The following is a 20,977-nucleotide window of genomic DNA, read 5'->3' as shown; positions in this document are numbered from 1 at the left end:
TACTACTCCTGTTGAAACACTTCCCAGGTATCAAAATTAGGCTGACTGCTCTATAATTCCCCAGGTCCTCTTTGCTCCCCTTTTAAAAATAAGTACTATGTTTGCCCTTCTCCAGTACTTTGGGACCTGACCCGATCTCCATGAGTTCTCAGAGATAATTGTTAATGATTCCAAGATTGCTTCTGCTAGTTTCTTAAGAACCCTAGGGTGAATTTTATTAGGTTCTCCCAACTTGAATATATCTATATCTAAATATTCTTTAACTTATTCTTTTCCCTATTTTGGCTTGTGTTCCATCCTCCTTGTTATTAATATTAATCTGGTCATAATTTCTTTTTCATGAAGACTGAAGCAAAATTGGTATTAAACACCTCACCATTCTTGATGTTGTCCATTATTAGCCTTCCTTCCCCACTAGGTAGAGGACCTATGTTTCCTTCATCTTTCTCTTGTTCCTAATGTATTTATAAAACCTTTTATTGCCTTTTTTGTCCCTTGCTAGGTGTAACTTGTTTTGTGCCTTAGCCTTTCTTATTTTGTCCCTTTGTGCTTGTGCTATTCTTTTGTACTCCTTAGCAATTGGTTCACATTTCCACTTCTTGTAGAATTTCTTTTTGATTTTTCAGGTCATTAAAGAGCTGTATCGAGCTGTATTGACCTTTTATTATTCTTCCTATCTTTCTATCACCTTGGGATAGTTTGCTGTTGCACCTTTAATATTGTCTGAGAAACTGTCAGCTCTCATGAACTCATTTCATATATGTTACAAGCAAAATCCTCAGCTGGTGTTAATCAGCAAAACTACATTTTGGACAGCTGGTAACTTTTGCTTTTTTATAATTTCCTTTATATTAAAAATATGTAGGTTGATTCTTCACTTACACCAAGATAAAGAGTGTTGACCTGAATTTATGGGCTAGTTTATTACAGCTTGCCGACAATCTGACCAGAAGATATTTAGGTTCTTGTCCCAGTTCAGGCTACAGGGTTAGAAAACTCAGAGAGTTCAATGTCATGAGCAGACCTTCGGGTTGTGTGGCAAGGACACTTACACTGAGGACAATACCAAAACATTAAGATCTTTATTAAATGAATGAAAGAATAAGAAAAGATATAAAACACAGAGCCACAAAGAAGTAATACAATTCTATGGCCCCTGGTGGTAACATCTCTGTTCTAAAAGACTACTTAAACTAGCATACTCTCACCTTTTCCCCGAAAACCTGGTAGTTGGAGTCAGAGGACCAGTCTTGTCTCTGGCCTGCCCGATGAATTTGATGGTCCAGGCTCCCCAAATTGCTAGGGATCAGGTTCGAGTGTTGAGTAGCTAAACTATGTTGCGAAGTTGAGCTGATAGCTTGATAGAAGATAGGAAAGAGCGATTCCCCTGCATGGTTGTTTACCCTCTTATAGGGTTCTGGGACTGTTTTAATCAGGGCACAACCTACCATGCCCAAATCTTATTTCCTCACCCAAATAAATCTTCGGGTACACTTACTCTACAGGCTAACATATTATGACATATATACATACGTATTAGTGTCAATTATCTCATCCCCAAAACCGTTACCTTTGGCCTACATCATGACTTCCATGTTCTGCAGTGTACCCAGCTGTTACCGGTCTGTTTCAGACTTATGGTAAACACATTCAGTTCTTTGTTTGGTTCCCCAAAGTCAAAAGGGGTAACCGGAAGGCCATTTATCTATGGCAAAGGTTACAAACACTTATGCTATCTTGCTCTAGCTAATCATACAGAATACAGGCCTGTAGGTTCTTTGTGTTACAGCCAACTATTATGAGTGACGTATACTGGAATTCAGCATCAACAAAACCCAAGAAAATAACAATATAATCAATCAAACCAATGAAGAAAACACATTATGCAATATAGCAGGAATCGACAACAACGTTCCCTCTAATTTTTGACACACCATGTGTGCAAAAAATTTCTTCTGTGCAAATTTTTGACAGCCCATGTGTGTAAAAAATTTCTTCTGTTCAAATTTTTGTGCTTCTGTGCAAATTTTTGTGTGCGCTGTGTTTCACTGTGTGTGGCGTTTAGGATCTGTGTGCACGCGCGCGCACACATGCACAGCTTAGAAGTAACAGTGATCGGCAACCTTTGGCATGCAGCCCATCAGGGTAAGCCCCCTGGCGGGCCGGGCCGGTTTGTTTACCTGCCGTGTCCGCAGGTTTGGCTGATCGCAGCCCCCATTGGCCACCGCTTCCCGCAGCCCCCATTGGCCTGGAGCGGTGAACCGCAGCCAGTAGGAGCTGCGATTGGCCAAATCTATGGACGCAGCAGGTAAACAAACCGGCCCGGCCTGCCAGGGGGCTTACCCTAGCGGGCTGCGTGCCAAAGGTTGCCAATCCCTGCAATATAGCAAGCTAGCAAACTGGCCTTATGGACTACAAGAGGAGTTACTTCCCTAAAGAATCTGTGTTTTTGCTGGGGTGCAGAAAAGGATCCATGTAATTGAAGAGCATAAGTCATCTTATGTGTTGTTTCCCAATGATCAGCTTATCTCATTAGCAAATAATGTTGGTGCAGCAGAACCTGCTTAGCTGAGCATGACAAAATTACAACTAATGGTTTCAATGCTGTTTACATTGAATCGTAAGCCTTTGCTAAATCAGCTGTTGCCTCCCAAACAGTACCCAGAATTGGAAGGCAGATGGAGCCCTTGCATGCCTAGTGTCCATATTCCAGTGGTTAATCATTATGTGACATCTGCCTTTATGCTTAAATTGTTCTTTTATTTAATTATCTCAAATTTATTAAACTTTAATTGACTCCCTTTCACTTTGATTTGTCTCAATTCCTTGTTCTAATGAGAGATCTGAAATGCTCTAGTTTGAATTAAAATGACATATTTTGCCCTTTTGTTTTGGTAAAACATTTGCTCAAAAGAGTAGCTTTTAAAACAAAGTGTCCATTTGAGGGAAAATTTCTGAAAGTGAGATCAAGTAGGCCATGGAATAGACTCTCTGGGGAAGTGGTGGAAGCTACTAGTAGTCCGAAGGGAACAGTCCTAACAGATTTCAGAGTAGCAGCCGTGTTAGTCTGTATTCGCAAAAAGAAAAGGAGTACTTGTGGCACCTTAGAGACTAACAAATTTATTAGAGCATAAGCTTTCGTGAGCTACAGCTCACTTCATCGCCTAACAGGTGACATAGAGTTTTAACCTGAACTGCACTCTTTGCTCACCGCAGTTCCCAGTAATATTAATATTAAGTGTGCAAGGACTGGTGCCTGATTGACATCCCTAGAGACCAAATTCTACTGTTAATACACAGAGCAAGTACAGGAAAGGCAGAACAAGCTTCCTCTCCCCCGACCCCTTCCCCATTGCTCCAGCTAGAGTATCTCAAAAAGGGACTATCTCTTAAGGAAAGGAATACTTGTGGCACCTTAGAGACTAACAAATTTGTTTGAGCATAAGCTTTCGTGAGCTACAGCTCACTTCATCAGATGCAGTGAGCTGTAGCTCATGAAAGCTTATGCTCAAATAAATTTGTTAGTCGCTAAGGTGCCACAAGTACTCCTTTTCTTTTTGCGAATACAGACTAACACGGCTGCTACTCTGAAACCTATCTCTTATGGGTGAGAGAATCAGTCTCTGTGGCTTATCCAGTTGTTAGCCTCTCTTTAGAGAGCGTGAAGAATGTAAACAACTGAGACTGGGATTTTTACTACGTGGACACTGGTTGGCTAGGAACTCAATTAAAGCTACCAAACTCATTTCACATAAACCAACATCATTCCTTATTGAGTCCACGTTGCTTCTGTTTGCTACCTGTCATATGCATTTATTTAAAAACTTTTCTTTTTTTGCTTTCTTTTTAGATTTTAGGTTATGAAACTCCTTAAACATGATAGGTTTCCCTGAATTAAGACCATTTGTGCTCAGCTCAGAATTCTATCTACAGCTTTTCCCCTCACTTTTAACCTAAGAAATAGTACAAGTTAAGCATCAGATTGATACCACATGTAGATGTTTGTTAATTTCAGGCTGCAAGTGGCATGACACATTCTTTGGTCTATTTTTACATGACCTCAGTAATATTTTTACTGCTGCCCTCTGCTGTCATTGAGGTTGTACAATGGTTGTCTCTAGTTCTATTCTTCATTCTGCCTGGACCAAGATCTGCCTCCCTTTTCTTTTCAGGGCAGTTGCTTTGAGTTTTATCTACAGAAGAGGGTCAATACTTGTCCAGCTAGTAGTTTTAGAGGACTATCTAAGCACTTTTGATTGTGCATTGGATCCAATCAAAGCAAAACTTCTTATTTATATGACAGCAGAGGACTAAAAATTTCACTCACATTCACCTTAGGCTGCTTCTGTTTCAGGTCATCCAACTTATTTAGTTTTTATTCATTGCTATGTATCTCTGTCCCATTTCTGCATTATTTGGAAATCACAGTCACTGCCTGACACTTTCTCTTGACTTTTCTTTTTCTTGCATCTTAGCCCTTGAGTCTTCTTCTGAAGGAGGTAAATTGACCCCATGCACTTTTGTGTGTATTTTGCATGAGACATTAAAACTGAAGCCCTGTCTTCTCTATATGGACATTAAAGATCCCATACACTTTTTGTAAATTTGCCCAGACCCTTAGCTAAAATGTTCAGTCTTCCATCTGGCTGCCATAGTTCATCCCAGATTTGACTATAATACTCTGGAGAGTGAAGTGTAAGTGTAAATGTTTCTTTTCTTTTCTTTTTTTTTTAAATAACATATCTGAATCTGCATATTTTCATCTACTTAGTTACAAGTGTGTATTTTCAGTGAAAATTATTCCAACTCAGTTGCCTAAGATCTTGGTTGTATAAGACTGAACTTTTTTTTATTTTGCCGTTCGTATCAGGACAGTGTTAATGTCAGGGCCTGATTACGTTATGACAGAAGTCAGACAGGTGGTGAGCTGTTTTTCATACCTTGTGCATATAAATAGTGAAGGAAACAAGTATGGTGTGTACACAGCTCTTTGAGTTATGTAGGCATGTAGTAGAACCTGCTTATAGTAAATTTAGGCTATAGTGGACTTCTTTCCCAGAGCTCAGTGAGAGATCTGTGTGTAAAGGGCTTGCAAGATTTAGCCCTTTATGGTGAAGTCATCTGGTGGTTATAATTGCATTCCAGCATTTGTTCCAAGTGACTGCTTTACCTATCTGCTTCATCACTGAATAACACACCAGGTACAGCCTAAAACACTACTAGACATTCCATCTTTTTAAATGGACTTACTGTAGGAAGCTTCTGTTGCTGTTAAAACACAAATTTTCAAGCAGCAGTAAAGGGGTTAAAGAGCAAAAAATGAATGGAACTGAATGGACATTTGTATTTGTTCCTGTTGCACCATCTTCTCATTAAGTATTTTAAATTAATTTCTGAGCAGTGAGTTTGTAGAAAGTTAAGCAGCCAAAGTTTGAGAAAAACTGATAAAAGAAGAAGCGATAATGAAATTGGGCAGAGCAGTTTCTAAGGAGGTGCTCAAGAGGCTGATATCTTGCACAAATGTCTGCTCAGGATATCTCATTCTTTTAAAAAGAAAAGACGTACTTGTGGCACCTTAGAGACTAACAAATTTATTAGAACAGAAGCTTTCGTGAGCTACAGCTCACTTCATCGGATGCATTTGGTGGAAAATACAAAGGGGAGATTGATATACACACACAGAGAACATGAAACAATGGGTTTTATCATACACACTGTAAGGAGAGTGATCACTTAAGATAAGCCATCACTAGCAGCAGGGGGGGGGAAAGGAGGAAAACCTTTCATGGTGACAAGCAAGGTAGGCTATTTCCAGCAGTTAACAAGAATATCTGAGGAACAGTGGGGGGTGGGGTGGGGGGGGAGAAATACCATGGGGAAATAGTTTTACTTTGTGTAATGACTCATCCATTCCCACTCTCTATTCAAGCCTAAGTTAATTGTATCCAGTTCGCAAATTAATTCCAATTCAGCAGTCTCTTGTTGGAGTCTGTTTTTGAAGCTTTTTTGTTGAAGGATAGCCACTCTTAGGTCTGTAATCGAGTGACCAGAGAGATTGAAGTGTTCTCCAACTGGTTTTTGAATGTTATAATTCTTGACGTCTGATTTGTGTCCATTCATTCTTTTACGTAGAGACTGTCCAGTTTGACCAATGTACATGGCAGAGGGGCATTGCTGGCACATGATGGCATATATCACATTGGTAAATGCGGAGGTGAACGAGCCTCTGATAGTGTGACTGATGTGATTAGGCCCTATGATGGTGTCCCCTGAATAGATATGTGGACAGAGTTGGCAACGGGCTTTGTTGCAAGGATAGGTTCCTGGGTTAGTGGTTCTGTTGTATGGTGTGTGGTTGCTGGTGAGTATTTGAAGCCCTTGAGGAATTCCACCATGATTTCAACAATTTCCATCCCACCATCAACCTCAGCCTGGACCAGTCCACACAAGAGATCCACTTCCTGGACACTATGGTGCTAATAAGCGATGGTCACATAAACACCACCCTATATCGGAAACCTACTGACCTCTATTCCTACCTACATGCCTCTAGCTTTCATCCAGATCATACCACACAATCCATTGTCTACAGCCAAGCTCTACGATATAACCGCATTTGCTCCAACCCCTCAGACAGAGACAAACACCTACAAGATCTCTATCATGCATTTCTACAACTACAATACCCACCTGCTGAAGTGAAGAAACAGATTGACAGAGCCAGAAGAGTACCCAGAAGTCACCTACTACAAGACAGGCCCAACAAAGAAAATAACGGAATGCCACTAGCAATCACTTTCAGCCCCCAACTAAAACCTCTCCAACGCATCATCAAGGATCTACAACCTATCCTGAAGGACGACCCATCACTCTCACAGATCTTGGGAGACAGGCCAGTCCTTGCTTACAGACAGCCCCCCAACCTGAAGCAAATACTCACCAGCAACCACACACCACACAACAGAACCACTAACCCAGGAACCTATCCTTGCAACAAAGCCTGTTGCCAACTCTGTCCACATATCTATTCAGGGGACACCATCACAGGGCCTAATCACATCAGCCACACTATCAGAGGCTCGTTCACCTGCGCATCTACCAATGTGATATATGCCATCATGTGCCAGCAATGCCCCTCTGCCATGTACATTGGTCAAACTGGACAGTCTCTACGTAAAAGAATGAATGGACACAAATCAGATGTCAAGAATTATAACATTCAAAAACCAGTTGGAGAACACTTCAATCTCTCTGGTCACTCGATTACAGACCTAAGAGTGGCTATCCTTCAACAAAAAAGCTTCAAAAACAGACTCCAACGAGAGACTGCTGAATTGGAATTAATTTGCAAACTGGATACAATTAACTTAGGCTTGAATAGAGACTGGGAATGGATGAGTCATTACACAAAGTAAAACTATTTCCCCATGTTATTTCTCCCCCCCCCCCCCATCCCCCACTGTTCCTCAGATATTCTTGTTAACTGCTGGAAATAGCCTACCTTGCTTGTCACCATGTAAGGTTTTCCTCCTTCCCCCCCCCCCCGCCCCGCTGCTGGTGATGGCTTATCTTAAGTGATCACTTTCCTTACAGTGTGTATGATAAAACCCATTGTTTCATGTTCTCTGTGTGTGTATATCAATCTCCCCTCTGTATTTTCCACCAAATGCATCTGATGAAGTGAGCTGTAGCTCACGAAAGCTTCTGCTCTAAAAAATTTGTTAGTCTCTAAAGTGCCACAAGTACTCCTTTTCTTTTTGCGAATACAGACTAACACGGCTGCTACTCTGAAACCTGTCATTCTTTTAAGTTCCTGACTCCTTCCCAGTTTTGTCACAATGACAGTGTAAAGTCCATGCCTAGTAGGGCAACTGGGAATTCCCTGGTTGTAGGGAAATCGTGGGTGACGTAGCACTGGAATAGCCAGCTCTACACTACCCACTCCCTTCCCCCTGGAGTTGGGGGGCATTCCTTGGTGCATTGGGGACATGATTGGAGACAGAAGGAGACTCCGCCAGAGTGTGATGAACTCTGGCAATCCTTTGGGCAGCCAAGCTGTCTCTAGGGTCCATTCCAGTCAGCATAATTTAGAGTGAGTCTTAGGTTGCTGTACATTATAGCAGGGGCCAATTTGACCCCTACTCAGCCCCAGGATCAGAGAAAAAGAAAGGGGATTAATGTCATCTTTCCTTCGGTCCCTTGCACCAAGTCTAATTTTCACTAGTTGCAAATGGCAGCTGAGGCATAGGGAAACCATAGCACACCCCGATTCCCCTTCTTGACAATCCTACTTTTAGGGGTTAACAGCAGCTGCAAAGCTTCATCTGTGGGCTAGAATTTGGATTAGAAGGTCTTGTCCCAAAAACAATGACTACGACTTTTATTTGTTAACAAATTCAGATTAAATCTGTTAACTTACTTGATGGAAAAATAGTTGGATGGTCTCAAATTATTTTCTTGGATTCCTGTGCTCCAATTTTTATGTCAAACATCATACCATTATATCAATAATCCATAAACTAGAGTTACACGTTAGAGACAACCTTATCAACACAAGATGTAAAGGCATTACAGCTGCAACTTTATTGTAATCCTTACTTTGGATCATTGATGTTATCTTTTGATTCTTAAAGAAAATAGAGGTCCATCAAATAATCACACACAAAACATTTCCAGCTTTAATATTTTGTTCTGTGGTAAAATTGTTTGTGCTTGCTGCTGGAGAATATATCCATTTAAATATCACAAAATTGCTGTTCTTTTGTGTAGCTTGAAATGCATTGTTCATAGACTAGGCTTTTACATCTGCTGCAATTTCCATGGACTTGATTTGGCAGATTAAATAAACTAATGATTCGTCAATGAATTTCTGAGGATCTCTCTGGATAACTCAAGAAAATAATCTAATTCAAAATATGTTTTTCTTTCCTATTTATTTTGTCATAATAGGAATATATATTTTAATTCATTCAGAGATGCATCCTTGTCCAATTTAAGTCAATGGCAACATTCCCATTGACTTCAGTGGGATCAAAATTTGGATCTAAATAAGTATTACATTTTTTTAATGTATGATCACACATTTAATATTTGATGCCTGAAATATATTTCTTTACCCTGTACATTTGTTAACATTACCAAAAGTGTCCTATTTGGCCATCAGCTCTAGAAGATTACTAGCTAGTGCAATGATAATGACATTTATAATGTAAGGGCCAGATCCTGCAAACCCTTAATTATGCAAGTAATCCCTGATTAGTGCACACTGAAATCAATTGGACCACTCAGTAGATAAGCAAAAAGAAAAGGAGTACTTGTGGCACCTTAGAGACTTATGCTCAAATAAATTTGTTAGTCTCTAAGGTGCCACAAGTACTCCTTTTCTTTTTGTGAATACAGCCTTACACGGCTGCTACTCTGAAACCTGTCAGTAGATAAGGAGTACTCACATGAGTAAGTGTTGAGAGGAATCATAATTTAAAGCCAGTTCCTCAGTTTAGCACCCAGTCTGAGAATCTAGGTTGGGTAGGTAGATGAAGGGTGGAAAGGAATCCTTCCCCTATCTCACGCTGCAGAATTGCTCTGCAGATGCTGTTTCAACCCCGTGACTGTGGTCTTAAAACACACACACACACACACACACATGCACACACTCCTTTACCTCTACCTCCAAGAGCAACAAAAGATCCACACATGATCAGTTCATCTGGCTCCAGATCTGCGTGCAGGAAGCCCTCTGTGGCCACTGAAGAAGGACTTGGATTTGTTTTCTAGCATTTCAAGTTTTAGGTAACCTTATTATTTGGAGCCACAAACACTGTCTTTAAAAGTCCCTCTTTTTGTTACATACATGTGCAATGGAACCCGCCCTGCAGTGGGATTCTTCACTGGGAGCTGTAGAAGTTACTGTCATACAAATAATAATAAAATGTTGGCACAGCATCTGATCTATGTTTAAGACCCATTTTCATTTGTTCAGCATATACAAGTCTCCCCTCTCCTTCATAGTTTTCAGGCAGGACATTGAACTACCAAGATGATGTCATCATGGCATTTGGCTTTTTCTTTCTTCTATGACTTTAGCAATCTATCCAGCAAACAAAGGGGCTATTCATTCAGTATTTTACTCCCCTGGCAGGACCCAGTTGCTTTATGGAAATAAGAAGAGTTGAAAAATGCATACTTTTTTCCTTTGCTTAAGCAGCCTGAAAGTTGGCAAGTTCTGGAGGCTAAAATAATCTAGGGAAAAAGATCAAAGGGAGTAAGATATCCACTGGCTCACTCTAGATTTATGAATTATTTTACAGTTCTTTTTCATTTGCTTGACACTTTGCTCAATCAGCTAATTAGCCATCTGCCATGAATTCTGTTTATTTCAAACCTATAGCTATAGATCTTTGTGGAGAAGTCATTTCTTAGGGAAAACTGTATATTTAGTGAATATATTATTCTAGGTAAGCATTTTCCAGAAGATTTCAATAAGTTAGAATAGTGAGAAACATTTTCTTTTCACAAAGAGTTAATTCAGACCTCGTACAGAGGTTCTTGACTTTTCTTGCACATTTGTGCAAGGAGGGGATAGGCTTTCTGTGCCTGACTCATCCACCTGTGCAGGTGGCAGCTGCAATCCAGATGCTTGTACTCCCACTAGCAAGGTTGGATATCACAAGATAAGCATAGACATGTCTATGGCCCTTTAGCACTGGTTGGCATTCTATAGCGACACTGGAAAGGAGCACACACTGTAACCATTTAAAGGGGATGGCAAAATCTCTTTGCATTTCTCTATTGCCCCTGGAGGTACTATGCTGCCATGTGCTTCAGCCACTGCTGCTGATATTTTTCCCGCTATAGACCCTCTTAATACAGCATGGGCCGATAAAGCCACATTCTGGCCCTAAGTTATTAACTGGTGTTCATTTCAATTGTGTTGTCTTTCAGTTTGCTAAACATGTTAAGAGTATGATTTGTGTAAGACTCTCTCCTTTTGTACTGCAGTGTACAATGCAGGTTGAAGAAAGGGAAGTTAAGATGCAAATCAGAGATCTCCATTTTTCAAGATTAAACATTTGTTAATTTTTAGGCAACACATTCGTTAGCATTTTATTGAAGAGGAAGTTTATGATTAAAATTTAGGGGCAAAAATTCTCCTCTCTGTTGTGGATAGCTAGTGCCTGTTCATCACTCACTCCACATATGGAACTGCTCTTCCTGGCAATGGAATTGTATCCTAAGACTTTAAGTACTTGAATACAGAAAATGTTTGTCACTTGCCATCGACAAGAAAATATACAGTCACTTGTTTTCTGGTGTCAAGATTACTCTTCCCTACTGTGGGTTTTTGGCACAAAAAGTTAGCAATGAGATTAAATTTCTTAAGACACAGGTAACGTTTGTGTTACATAAAATGCATCCTATTTAGCATCTTCCTGGCACATGAGTTTTTTTAACAGCTATACAATTTAAAAGAAAACCTGCTTTTACTTTTCAGATTATACCAGTGTCAGAAAAGATCAGAAGATGCTATTCTCTGCTGTCAAAAAGCTCTGAGCTATATTGAGAGGAGTAAGGGTGAAAGCAATCTGGAATGTATTCCTGTACACAAGAAAATGGCAGGAGTAGCATGGGTTCTTGGGGATCATGCAACAGCAGTCCAGCATCTTGTAAAGATAAAGAAGGTTTCAAGTAAGGCTTTTTGCTAAATGTCATGGTTAATAGATAAGCAAATCATCACCTTAATGAGGCTCATGCACAATTAGTAAATACATGTCTTTGCTGTATTTTTTCAAAATATCAAGACATTAGTTCCCGTTAAAGGATTAAATGGTACACAGTCAGCAGCCAAGGCAGTACATTAAAAACCTAACTCCTGTTAATAATAATTGGATTTGTGCATCTAAACCACCATGGAGAGCACTGAAAATTGCCCGGGATGCTTACAAACACTAACTCTGAGCCTAATCCTGTAAAGTTCTAAGCACCTTGCAAATGGCAATCAGAATCCTTAACTCCTATAAAAAGACACTCAGTACCCTGCAGTATCAGGTCCTATATTACTACTAAGAACATCTGAAACCATCAACACAGCTGGTGGTGGCTGGTTTGGTTTTGGTTTTGTTACTTTTCCCAAAGAAAGATAAAGCTTAAGAGACTTGTAAAGAGCTAGATACTTACACACACAGGTGACACCCAGTGGCTGTGTGGTGGAATATGTGAAATGAGTCAGTTGTGTGTTTCCTACCGGGACAGATGTTTCTAAGTATTATTAAAACAAAGTCCACCATCACAATGACGATAATTAGCATCTTGCTGTAGTCTTGGCAGAGCAGCTTTGCCACTAGTAGACATGGAGTCTGAAAATGCTTTTTACTTATTAGAGATGATCCCTTTGGGTTTGAATTGAGATACGTTGCTGAGGCAGTGTTTTATGGAAGCATAAGAATGGCCATACTGGGTCAGACCAAAGGTCCATCTAGCCCACTGTCCTGTCTTCCAACAGTGGCCAATGCCAGGTGCCCCAGAGGGAATGATCAGAACAGGTAATCACCAAGTGATCCATCCCCTGTTGTCCATTCCCAGCTTCTGGCAAACAGAGGCTAGGGACACCGTCCCTGTCCATCCTGGCTACTAGACATTGATGGACCTATCCTCCATGAACTTATCTAATTCTTTTTTGAACCCTGTTATAGTCTTGGCCTTCACAACATCCTCTAGCACAGAGTTCCACAGGTTGACTGTGCATTGTGTGAAAAAATAATTCCTTTTGTTTGCTTTAAACCTGCTGCCTATTAATTTCATTTGGTGACTCCTAGTTCTTGTGTTATGAGAAGGAATAAATAACACTTCCTTATTTACTTTCTCCACACCAGTCATGATTTTATAGACCTCTGTCATATCCCTTCTTAGCTGTCTCTTTTCCAAGCTGAAAAGTCCCAGTTTTATTAATCTCTCCTCATATGGCAGCCGTTCAATACCCCTAATAATTTTTGTTGCCCTTTTCTGAACCTTTTCCAATTCCAATATATCTTTTTTAAGATGGGGTGACCACATCTGCACGCAGTATTCAAGATGTGGACATACCATGGATTTATATAGAGACAGTATGATATTTTCTGTTTTATTATCTATCCCTTTCTTAATGATTCCCAACATTCTGTTCACTTTTTTGACTGCCGCTACACATTGAGTGGATGTTTTCAGAGAACTATCCACAATGACTCCAAGATCTCTTTCTTGAGTGGTAACAGCCAGTTTAGACCCCATCATTTTATATGTATAGTTGGGATTATGTTTTCCAATGTGCATTACTTTGCATTTATCAACATTGAATTTCATCTGCCATTTTGTTGCCCAGTCATTCAATTTTGAGAGATCCTTTTGTAGCTCTTCTGCCTGGGACTTAATTATCTTGAACAGTTTTGTATCATCTGCAAATTTTGCCACCTCACTGTTTACCCCTTTTTCCAGATCATTTATGAATATATTGAATAGTACTGGGCCCAGTACAGACCCCTGGGGGACACCACTATTTACCTCTCTCCATTCTGAAAACTGACCATTTATTCCTAACTTTTGTTTCCTCTCTTTTAACCAGTTACCAATCCATGAGATGACCTTCCCTCTTATCCCATGACAGCTTATTTTGCTTGAGAGTCTTTGGTGAGGGACCTTGTTAAAGGCTTTCTGAAAATCTAAGTACTACTATATCCACTGGATCCCCTTTGTCCACATGCTTATTGACCCCTTCAGAAGATTCTAGTAGATTGGTGAGGCATGATTTCCCTTTACAAAAACCATGTTGACTCTTCCCCAACAAATTATGTTCAACTATGTGTCTGACAATTTTGTTCTTTACTATTGTTTCAACCAGTTTGCCCAGTACTGAAGTCAGGCATACCGGCCTGTAATTGCCGGGATCACCTCTGGAGCCCTTATTAAAAATTAGCATCACATTAGCTATCCTCCAGTCATTTGGTACAGAAGATGATTTAAATGATAGGTTACAGACTACAGTTAGTAGTTTTGCAATTTCACATTTGAGTTCCTTCAGAACTCTTGGGTGAATACCATCTGGTCCTGGTGACTTACTACTGTTTAGTTTATCAATTTGTTCCAAAACCCTCCTCCAATGACACCTCAATCTGGGACAGTTTCTCAGATTTGTAAATCTAAAAGAATTGTTCATGTCTGGGAATCTCCCTCACATCCTCAGCCATGAAGATTGATGCAAAGAATGTATTTAGTTTCTATACAATGGCCTTATATTCTCCAGTCAGAATAAAAATGAAACTGAAAATCTCCATTAATGAGGTTGAATCAAAAACAGTAACCATTCTGCCTAAACTCAGAAATGTACTGGATCGCCATTACACTGGAAAAATTCCTGGTGCTTTGCCCATGATACTTGGCAAACATCCCCTGTGCTCCCTATGCTGTAGCAAATTGCATTTTTCAGATCATTTCACAGCTGACTTTATTTCTGCTGCTGTCTGCATTCCTCCTCTCCCACTGCACCATTTACTCAGATTGTCTTGGGATGGACTACATCACTTACATGCAAGAGGAAGGGAAGAAATGAAAGCAATTGCGTTGTCTATACTAAGAGTTAAAGATGTATTGTTAGAACATGCCAGCTAACAAATTCTAAAAGTCTAGTGTAATAAGGCCATGGAGACTTTAACACTTGATAAATTGTTCAAATTAAAGCATAGACACCTCCCTGTGGATCATTTTGACCAGAAAATGTGTTAAAATATAACTTGCCCTATCTACACTTACAGTTTAAGCATGTTTAGGCTGTGTTTGCTAATCTGTTTTTTTAACACCACACACTAACACCGTTGTCAATATTCTAGCAAAGGCCTAAGGGGAAAGCCTGTGTATCTGAGAGACTAAATTCTCTCCACAGGCCTGAACATTTTCCAAAGAGGCTGTGGCTGAAGCTCTTCTGCATACACTTCAGTACAGCCTGAGAGCTTGATCCAAGTCCCTTTCAAGTCAACAAGTTTGATGTCAATGGGAGTTGGATTGGGTGCTAGGAGATTACCAGAAAGGATAATATAGCCACTAACCATAGAGGAACCAAAGTGAAGGCTGACCAATCTGTCCTTAACTTGCACCTTGGTTTTTGTATGTGCTAGCAGGTTTTAGTGGATGGGGTTTGGAAGGGCAGATGAGGGGAGAAGGTTGACTTGGGTGTTTTTAGAACAGCTTATACAAATATGAAAGCTTCAATCCTGTGTGTTTATACACACTGAGTCAGATTTCCAAGACAGCTCAATATGTTGGGTATTGAACTTTTTGTTAAATAAGTGTCACAATGGGAACTTCTGGATGCTGAGCTGTTTTGGAAATCTGGCCCCAACTCTGGCTAGAGAGCTCTTGAAAACCTAGCCCATTATTTATATTGGCCACATAGCTGATCATAACTAGCCACTTCTCTGTAATGAGCATATGTATCTTTTTTTAATGCTTGTACATCTTTCTATGGATAATATATCCCATGATTTGATAAGCCATTTATGAACCTGAGTGAAATTATGAGAATTCCCTTCTGAAGCTCATACCACTCTGGTTACTTCATGAAGCTAGTCTGGTGCAAAAGAGAGCATACCAGTAAAGCATCCCAGAAGGAAATAATCAATGCTTATTAAAATATTAGAGCAGTGAAATATCATCACTTGGTTATTGTCAGTTGTTTGCCACCCTAACATTGCTTAAGAAGAGTTTTTTGGTACCGGATATGCTTGGTGCTGATTGAAATGCAATAGGCTCTTTTGAGTCTTTTAAAATGGTTTCTAATGGCCCAGTCCTCCTCACCCTCACTCACAAGAGATGTCTCATTGAAGTCCGTGGGATTATTCATTTGAAAAAGGGTTTGCAAGATTGGACCCTAAAGGTGGAATGCCCAAGGAAAATTGCACTGTAGTTGTAATTTCCTCAACTGGAACTTCCTTTGTGTTCCTTGGATGAATCCACTTGTTTTCAGTGGTGCAATATTTTGCATTGTATTGATATCAGCAGGCTTAAATTGGGGTTTAATGTACAGATATTACAAGCGCCTATATCTTGATAAGGTAAGTGGGAATGATCATTTGTTCTACTTTGTAGTCAAAGTCCTAAACCTACATTTCATTTTTCTTTTGCAGTCTGTCTCTCTCATGCCATTTTCCTGCCTTTTCTTCCCAGTTTCATACAAGGAATATGTACCCAGGAATGTAGAAGAAGGAAATTTTATCTTTTTCCAAGCAGGTATTATATGCAGCATACTTGAATCCTCCTCCTAGTCCAGTGGGGACTGTTAGATTACTGCCATTTTAGGGCCTGGTTTTGCATCTCTTTGGCTCTGCCCAAGAGAGAATCAGGAATGGACTAGCAGGGCTTTTGGAAGTCAGGACTGAGGAGCATAAGCAAAGCTACGTTGGGAAGGTTGCAGTGTGCCCCCATATTACACCTGGCTTACACCAATACTGTTGTCTCCTCACTTTCGTAAGTACCAATGTCACTTACCAATTAAAAAAAGATTCATATGTCAATACTTACTTTAAGCTTTATCACCTAAGCTTTATTGTAAAGTTTCCTCATATTTCTTATAGGAGTAGTGTATGCTGATGTTCTGCCTTTGGGCAGCAACATATCACTTGATTTGCAAGTGCAAATCAGAGACTTGTGTTTTATCACTCTGCTATTTGTGGCTTCATGTAATTTTAGTGGGCTTTTTGGAAACTCTAGAAACTCTTGCAGGTTTCCGTTTTCTTCTGCCCCCTCTCTCCTTCCTTATTCTCAGCAGAATTCTCATCTCAGTGATTCTCATCACTTCCTTTCCCTCACTCACAGCTACCTTGATCCTTTTTGATAACTTTTTCTTCTCTGTATTCGCAAAAAGAAAAGGAGTACTTGTGGCACCTTAGAGACTAACAAATTTATTTGAGCATAAGCTTTCGTGAGCTACAGCTCACTTCATCGGATTCATTTCTTTCTTCTCTAAAATCCCTACCCTCTGATGTTACATGTATGGCTACCTTTTGAAGTGTGACTTTGTCCTGACCCATAACTATTTCACATTTGGTGACAATGTATACCTTCAAATCAGCGGCACTGCGATGGGTACCCGCATGGCCCCACAGTATGCCAACATTTTTATGGCTGACTTAGAACAACGCTTCCTCAGCTCTCGTCCCCTAATGCCCCTACTCTACTTGCGCTACATCGATGACATCTTCATCATCTGGACCCATGGAAAAGAAGCTCTTGAGGAATTCCACCATGATTTCAACAATTTCCATCCCACCATCAACCTCAGCCTGGACCAGTCCACACAAGATATCCACTTCCTGGACACTACGGTGCTAATAAGCGATGGTCACATAAACACCACCCTATATCGGAAACCTACTGACCGCTATTCCTACCTACATGCCTCTAGCTTTCATCCAGATCATACCACACAATCCATTGTCTACAGCCAAGGGCTACGATATAACCGCATTTGCTCCAACCCCTCAGACAGAGACAAACACCTACAAGATCTCTGTCATGCATTCTTACAACTACAATACCCACCTGCTGAAGTGAAGAAACAGATTGACAGAGCCAGAAGAGTACCCAGAAGTCACCTACTACAAGACAGGCCCAACAAAGAAAATAACGGAATGCCACTAGCAATCACTTTCAGCCCCCAACTAAAACCTCTCCAACGCATCATCAAGGATCTACAACCTATCCTGAAGGATGAGCCATCGCTCTCTCAGATCTTGGGAGACAGAGCAGTCCTTGCTTACAGACAGCCCCCCAATCTGAAGCAAATACTCACCAGCAACCACACACCACACAACAGAACCACTAACCCAGGAACCTATCCTTGCAACAAAGCCCGTTGCCAACTCTGTCCACATATCTATTCAGGGGATACCATCATAGGGCCTAATCACATCAGCCACACTATCAGAGGCTCGTTCACCTGCGCATCTACCAATGTGATATATGCCATCATGTGCCAGCAATGCCCCTCTGCCATGTACATTGGCCAAACTGGACAGTCTCTATGTAAAAGAATGAATGGACACAAATCAGACGTCAAGAATTATAACATTCAAAAACCAGTTGGAGAACACTTCAATCTCTCTGGTCACTCGATTACAGACCTAAGAGTGGCTATCCTTCAACAAAAAAGCTTCAAAAACAGACTCCAACGAGAGACTGCTGAATTGGAATTAATTTGCAAACTGGATACAATTAACTTAGGCTTGAATAGAGACTGGGAATGGATGAGTCATTACACAAAGTAAAACTATTTCCCCATGGTATTTCTCCCCCCCACCCCACCCCCCACTGTTCCTCAGATATTCTTGTTAACTGCTGGAATTAGCCTACCTGCTTGTCACCATGAAAGGTTTTCCTCCTTCCCCCCCCTGCTGCTGGTGATGGCTTATCTTAAGTGATCACTCTCCTTACAGTGTGTATGATAAACCCATTGTTTCATGTTCTCTGTGTGTGTGTATATAAATCTCTCCTCTGTTTTTTCCACCAAATGCATCCGATGAAGTGAGCTGTAGCTCACGAAAGCTTATGCTCTAATAAATTTGTTAGTCTCTAAGGTGCCACAAGTACTCCTTTTCTTTTTGCGAATACAGACTAACACGGCTGCTACTCTGAAACTTTTGAAGTCAGTATATTTGCCTTAATATTTATATATACATAGGCTGACTTGGTGGGATATCATATATAGTTCAGTGTATAAATGCTTGCAGGGTAGCGACTATATCATATAGCCATTGTTGCTTTTCTCTATGTTATGATTCTCTGTGTTTTGCTTTATATAGCTTTATTATTTATGCTTGTCCCCAAAACTCAATAAATACAATTTTAAAACTTCAGTCTGCTTTAAATTGGAATCTGATGGAAGTTTTGCAAATATCCATGTCTGGTCCTCACACATTCAGAGATGAAAAAGCCATGTTCATTTCCCACAAGATGTCCCATAAATCGCTTAATTCCTCCTTCATTCTCTCCTGAATGTGGACTGAGCACAGTAACTTTTCTATTTGATTTTTCTATAGTCCTTCCCTTTTCAGGTCCACTTGAGAGACTGTTTTTGACTCCTGATTTCCCCCCAGTTAGACTAGGAATTGCAGTTGCCTGTGAGTTTGTTATTATCTTACAGAAAGCTCCCTGCAGTGAAGAGTGAATGGGAGGACAGAGCAGCAAATACCTTGTATTTCTGCATGACCTGATACAGCTGAGCTGGCTTACTGCTGATTATGACAATGAGCAGCAGTGGCAGGGCTTTACTGGCAGAGAATGCTGCAGCTACATTATAGCCTCTTGCCATTAGTGTCATTATGTCCACAAGGACAAAGCATGGGAAAGGGTAAAAATCATCTTTAGCGGGACAAAGATTTTTCCCTTTTTGTGTAAAAAGTTTTAATAGTGAATCAATGAATCTCATTATGAGGTGTATTCTTCTCTCATGCACATGCCAGGAAATCCCATGCATTTGGAGTGGCATTGCTCATGCCCACCAAGAGGGACATGTAAATCTCTTTGTGTCCAAAGTGAAGGGAAGCCCCACTGATAAGACTGAAATGATACTTCATTCTGGGCTTCAAATAAATATAACCAACAATTATACAGCCCCTTTCACCCCAAGGATCCCAAAACACTCTAACCACACGTAACCATTTATGTGCAGAAGTCATCTCACCCACCCCTCAACTACAGCCATCTCAGGACTGGAATATGCAGCTATATAACAGTGCACAGGAAAAATGCACAACAAATCAAGACAGAGAATGAACAAGAATACTGTTGTTAGAAACTGAAGTGGAAAATTAGATTGGAGGGGAGGGGCTTTTACTTTCTGAACCAAAACAGAATGTAACTGATATTTGGGATTGGTAGCTAAACAGTTCACCTCGGACCTGATCCAATGCTAGTGGAAGAAATTGGGAAAATTGATTTCAATATGCACCCAACATCTCATTTATAAAGTCTGTTTGATTTCCCTGAAAAGGAAATTTTCTGCCAAATAAGCCCATTTATTTTCTTCCTGTCCCACTGCAGACAGACCTAGCTGTGACACCACATCAAAGAAGTATCATTTAAACTAAACTGTTTCCTCTGTTTATTTGTAACAGGCTCATTTCATTGCACTGAGAAAAAGCCCTTCTTCAGGAGAAGCAGCAGAAACTGCTCACTTGGTGGCACAGGCTGCAGTTTCCTCTAAACGACCAGAGCACTATGGTGAATTTCTTTTGAAAGTTATGAATTGTTATCATACTGTCCTGCTTGTAGGAATGCACATTTCAGTAAATGCTGCACACTGTATCATGGTAGATTTAGTCCCTCTTGCATCGTTTGCTTCATTTTGCAGACTTCGTATGACTGTGACGTCGTTTCTCAAGGCATACTGGATGCTTTCGATATGTATCACCCTCCACTTAATCCTTTGCCTTTTATGAGCAATAGCTAAATCACCAGTGGGAGTTACCGAGGCAGCCCTGAAGCCACAGAAGATGTTATAAACTGATGGCAGGCATTTGCCATTTCTTTCTAACGTGTTTACCCATCTTTTAAAATCATTAGTGAGCTGCAGCCACTGCTATGATTGAATCAGCAAGTGTGCTGACTGCATTCCCTTGCTGGAATTCTTACTTTGCAATTTGAAGTGGCCTCAAGCTATCAATCAGTGTGTGCAGCTGTAGCTATACAAATTTGCTGTATCCAAAAGCCTGGGCACAGGGTTGCTGCCATCAAATTTTAAAACTCTACCATTTATGCTTTGGGACCCTGCCACTAAAAGTTTTCTGTCCTGATTTAGTATTCTGCTATTCTGTTAGGACTCTTTCAGTTCTATCAGTTAATAATAACCTCGTATTTATAGATTTGGTTCTCAACCAGTGGTACACATATCCCTGGGGGTTCACAGAGGTCTTCCAGGGGGTACGTGAACTCATCTAGATATTTGCCTAGTTTTACA

General features: G+C 40.4%; 1 protein-coding gene across 1 annotated transcript in view; it reads left to right on the top strand.

Moving 5' to 3' along the window:
- TTC23 (tetratricopeptide repeat domain 23) overlaps window positions 1-20,470 on the top strand; it is a 35,041-nt gene extending 14,571 nt beyond the window's left edge. The window contains 4 exon segments of the mRNA XM_043494686.1: window positions 11,492-11,685; window positions 16,024-16,076; window positions 20,136-20,330; window positions 20,372-20,470. Of these exon segments, the coding sequence (XP_043350621.1) occupies window positions 11,492-11,685; window positions 16,024-16,076; window positions 20,136-20,330; window positions 20,372-20,470 (541 nt within the window).
- Window positions 20,471-20,977: the final 507 nt, after the last annotated feature.

This window comes from Dermochelys coriacea, chromosome 10, assembly GCF_009764565.3.
Source record: "Dermochelys coriacea isolate rDerCor1 chromosome 10, rDerCor1.pri.v4, whole genome shotgun sequence".
NCBI lineage: Eukaryota > Metazoa > Chordata > Testudines > Dermochelyidae > Dermochelys > Dermochelys coriacea.
The sequence above is the reverse complement of the archived record's forward strand: the minus strand, read 5'-3'. Positions and strand labels throughout refer to the sequence as shown.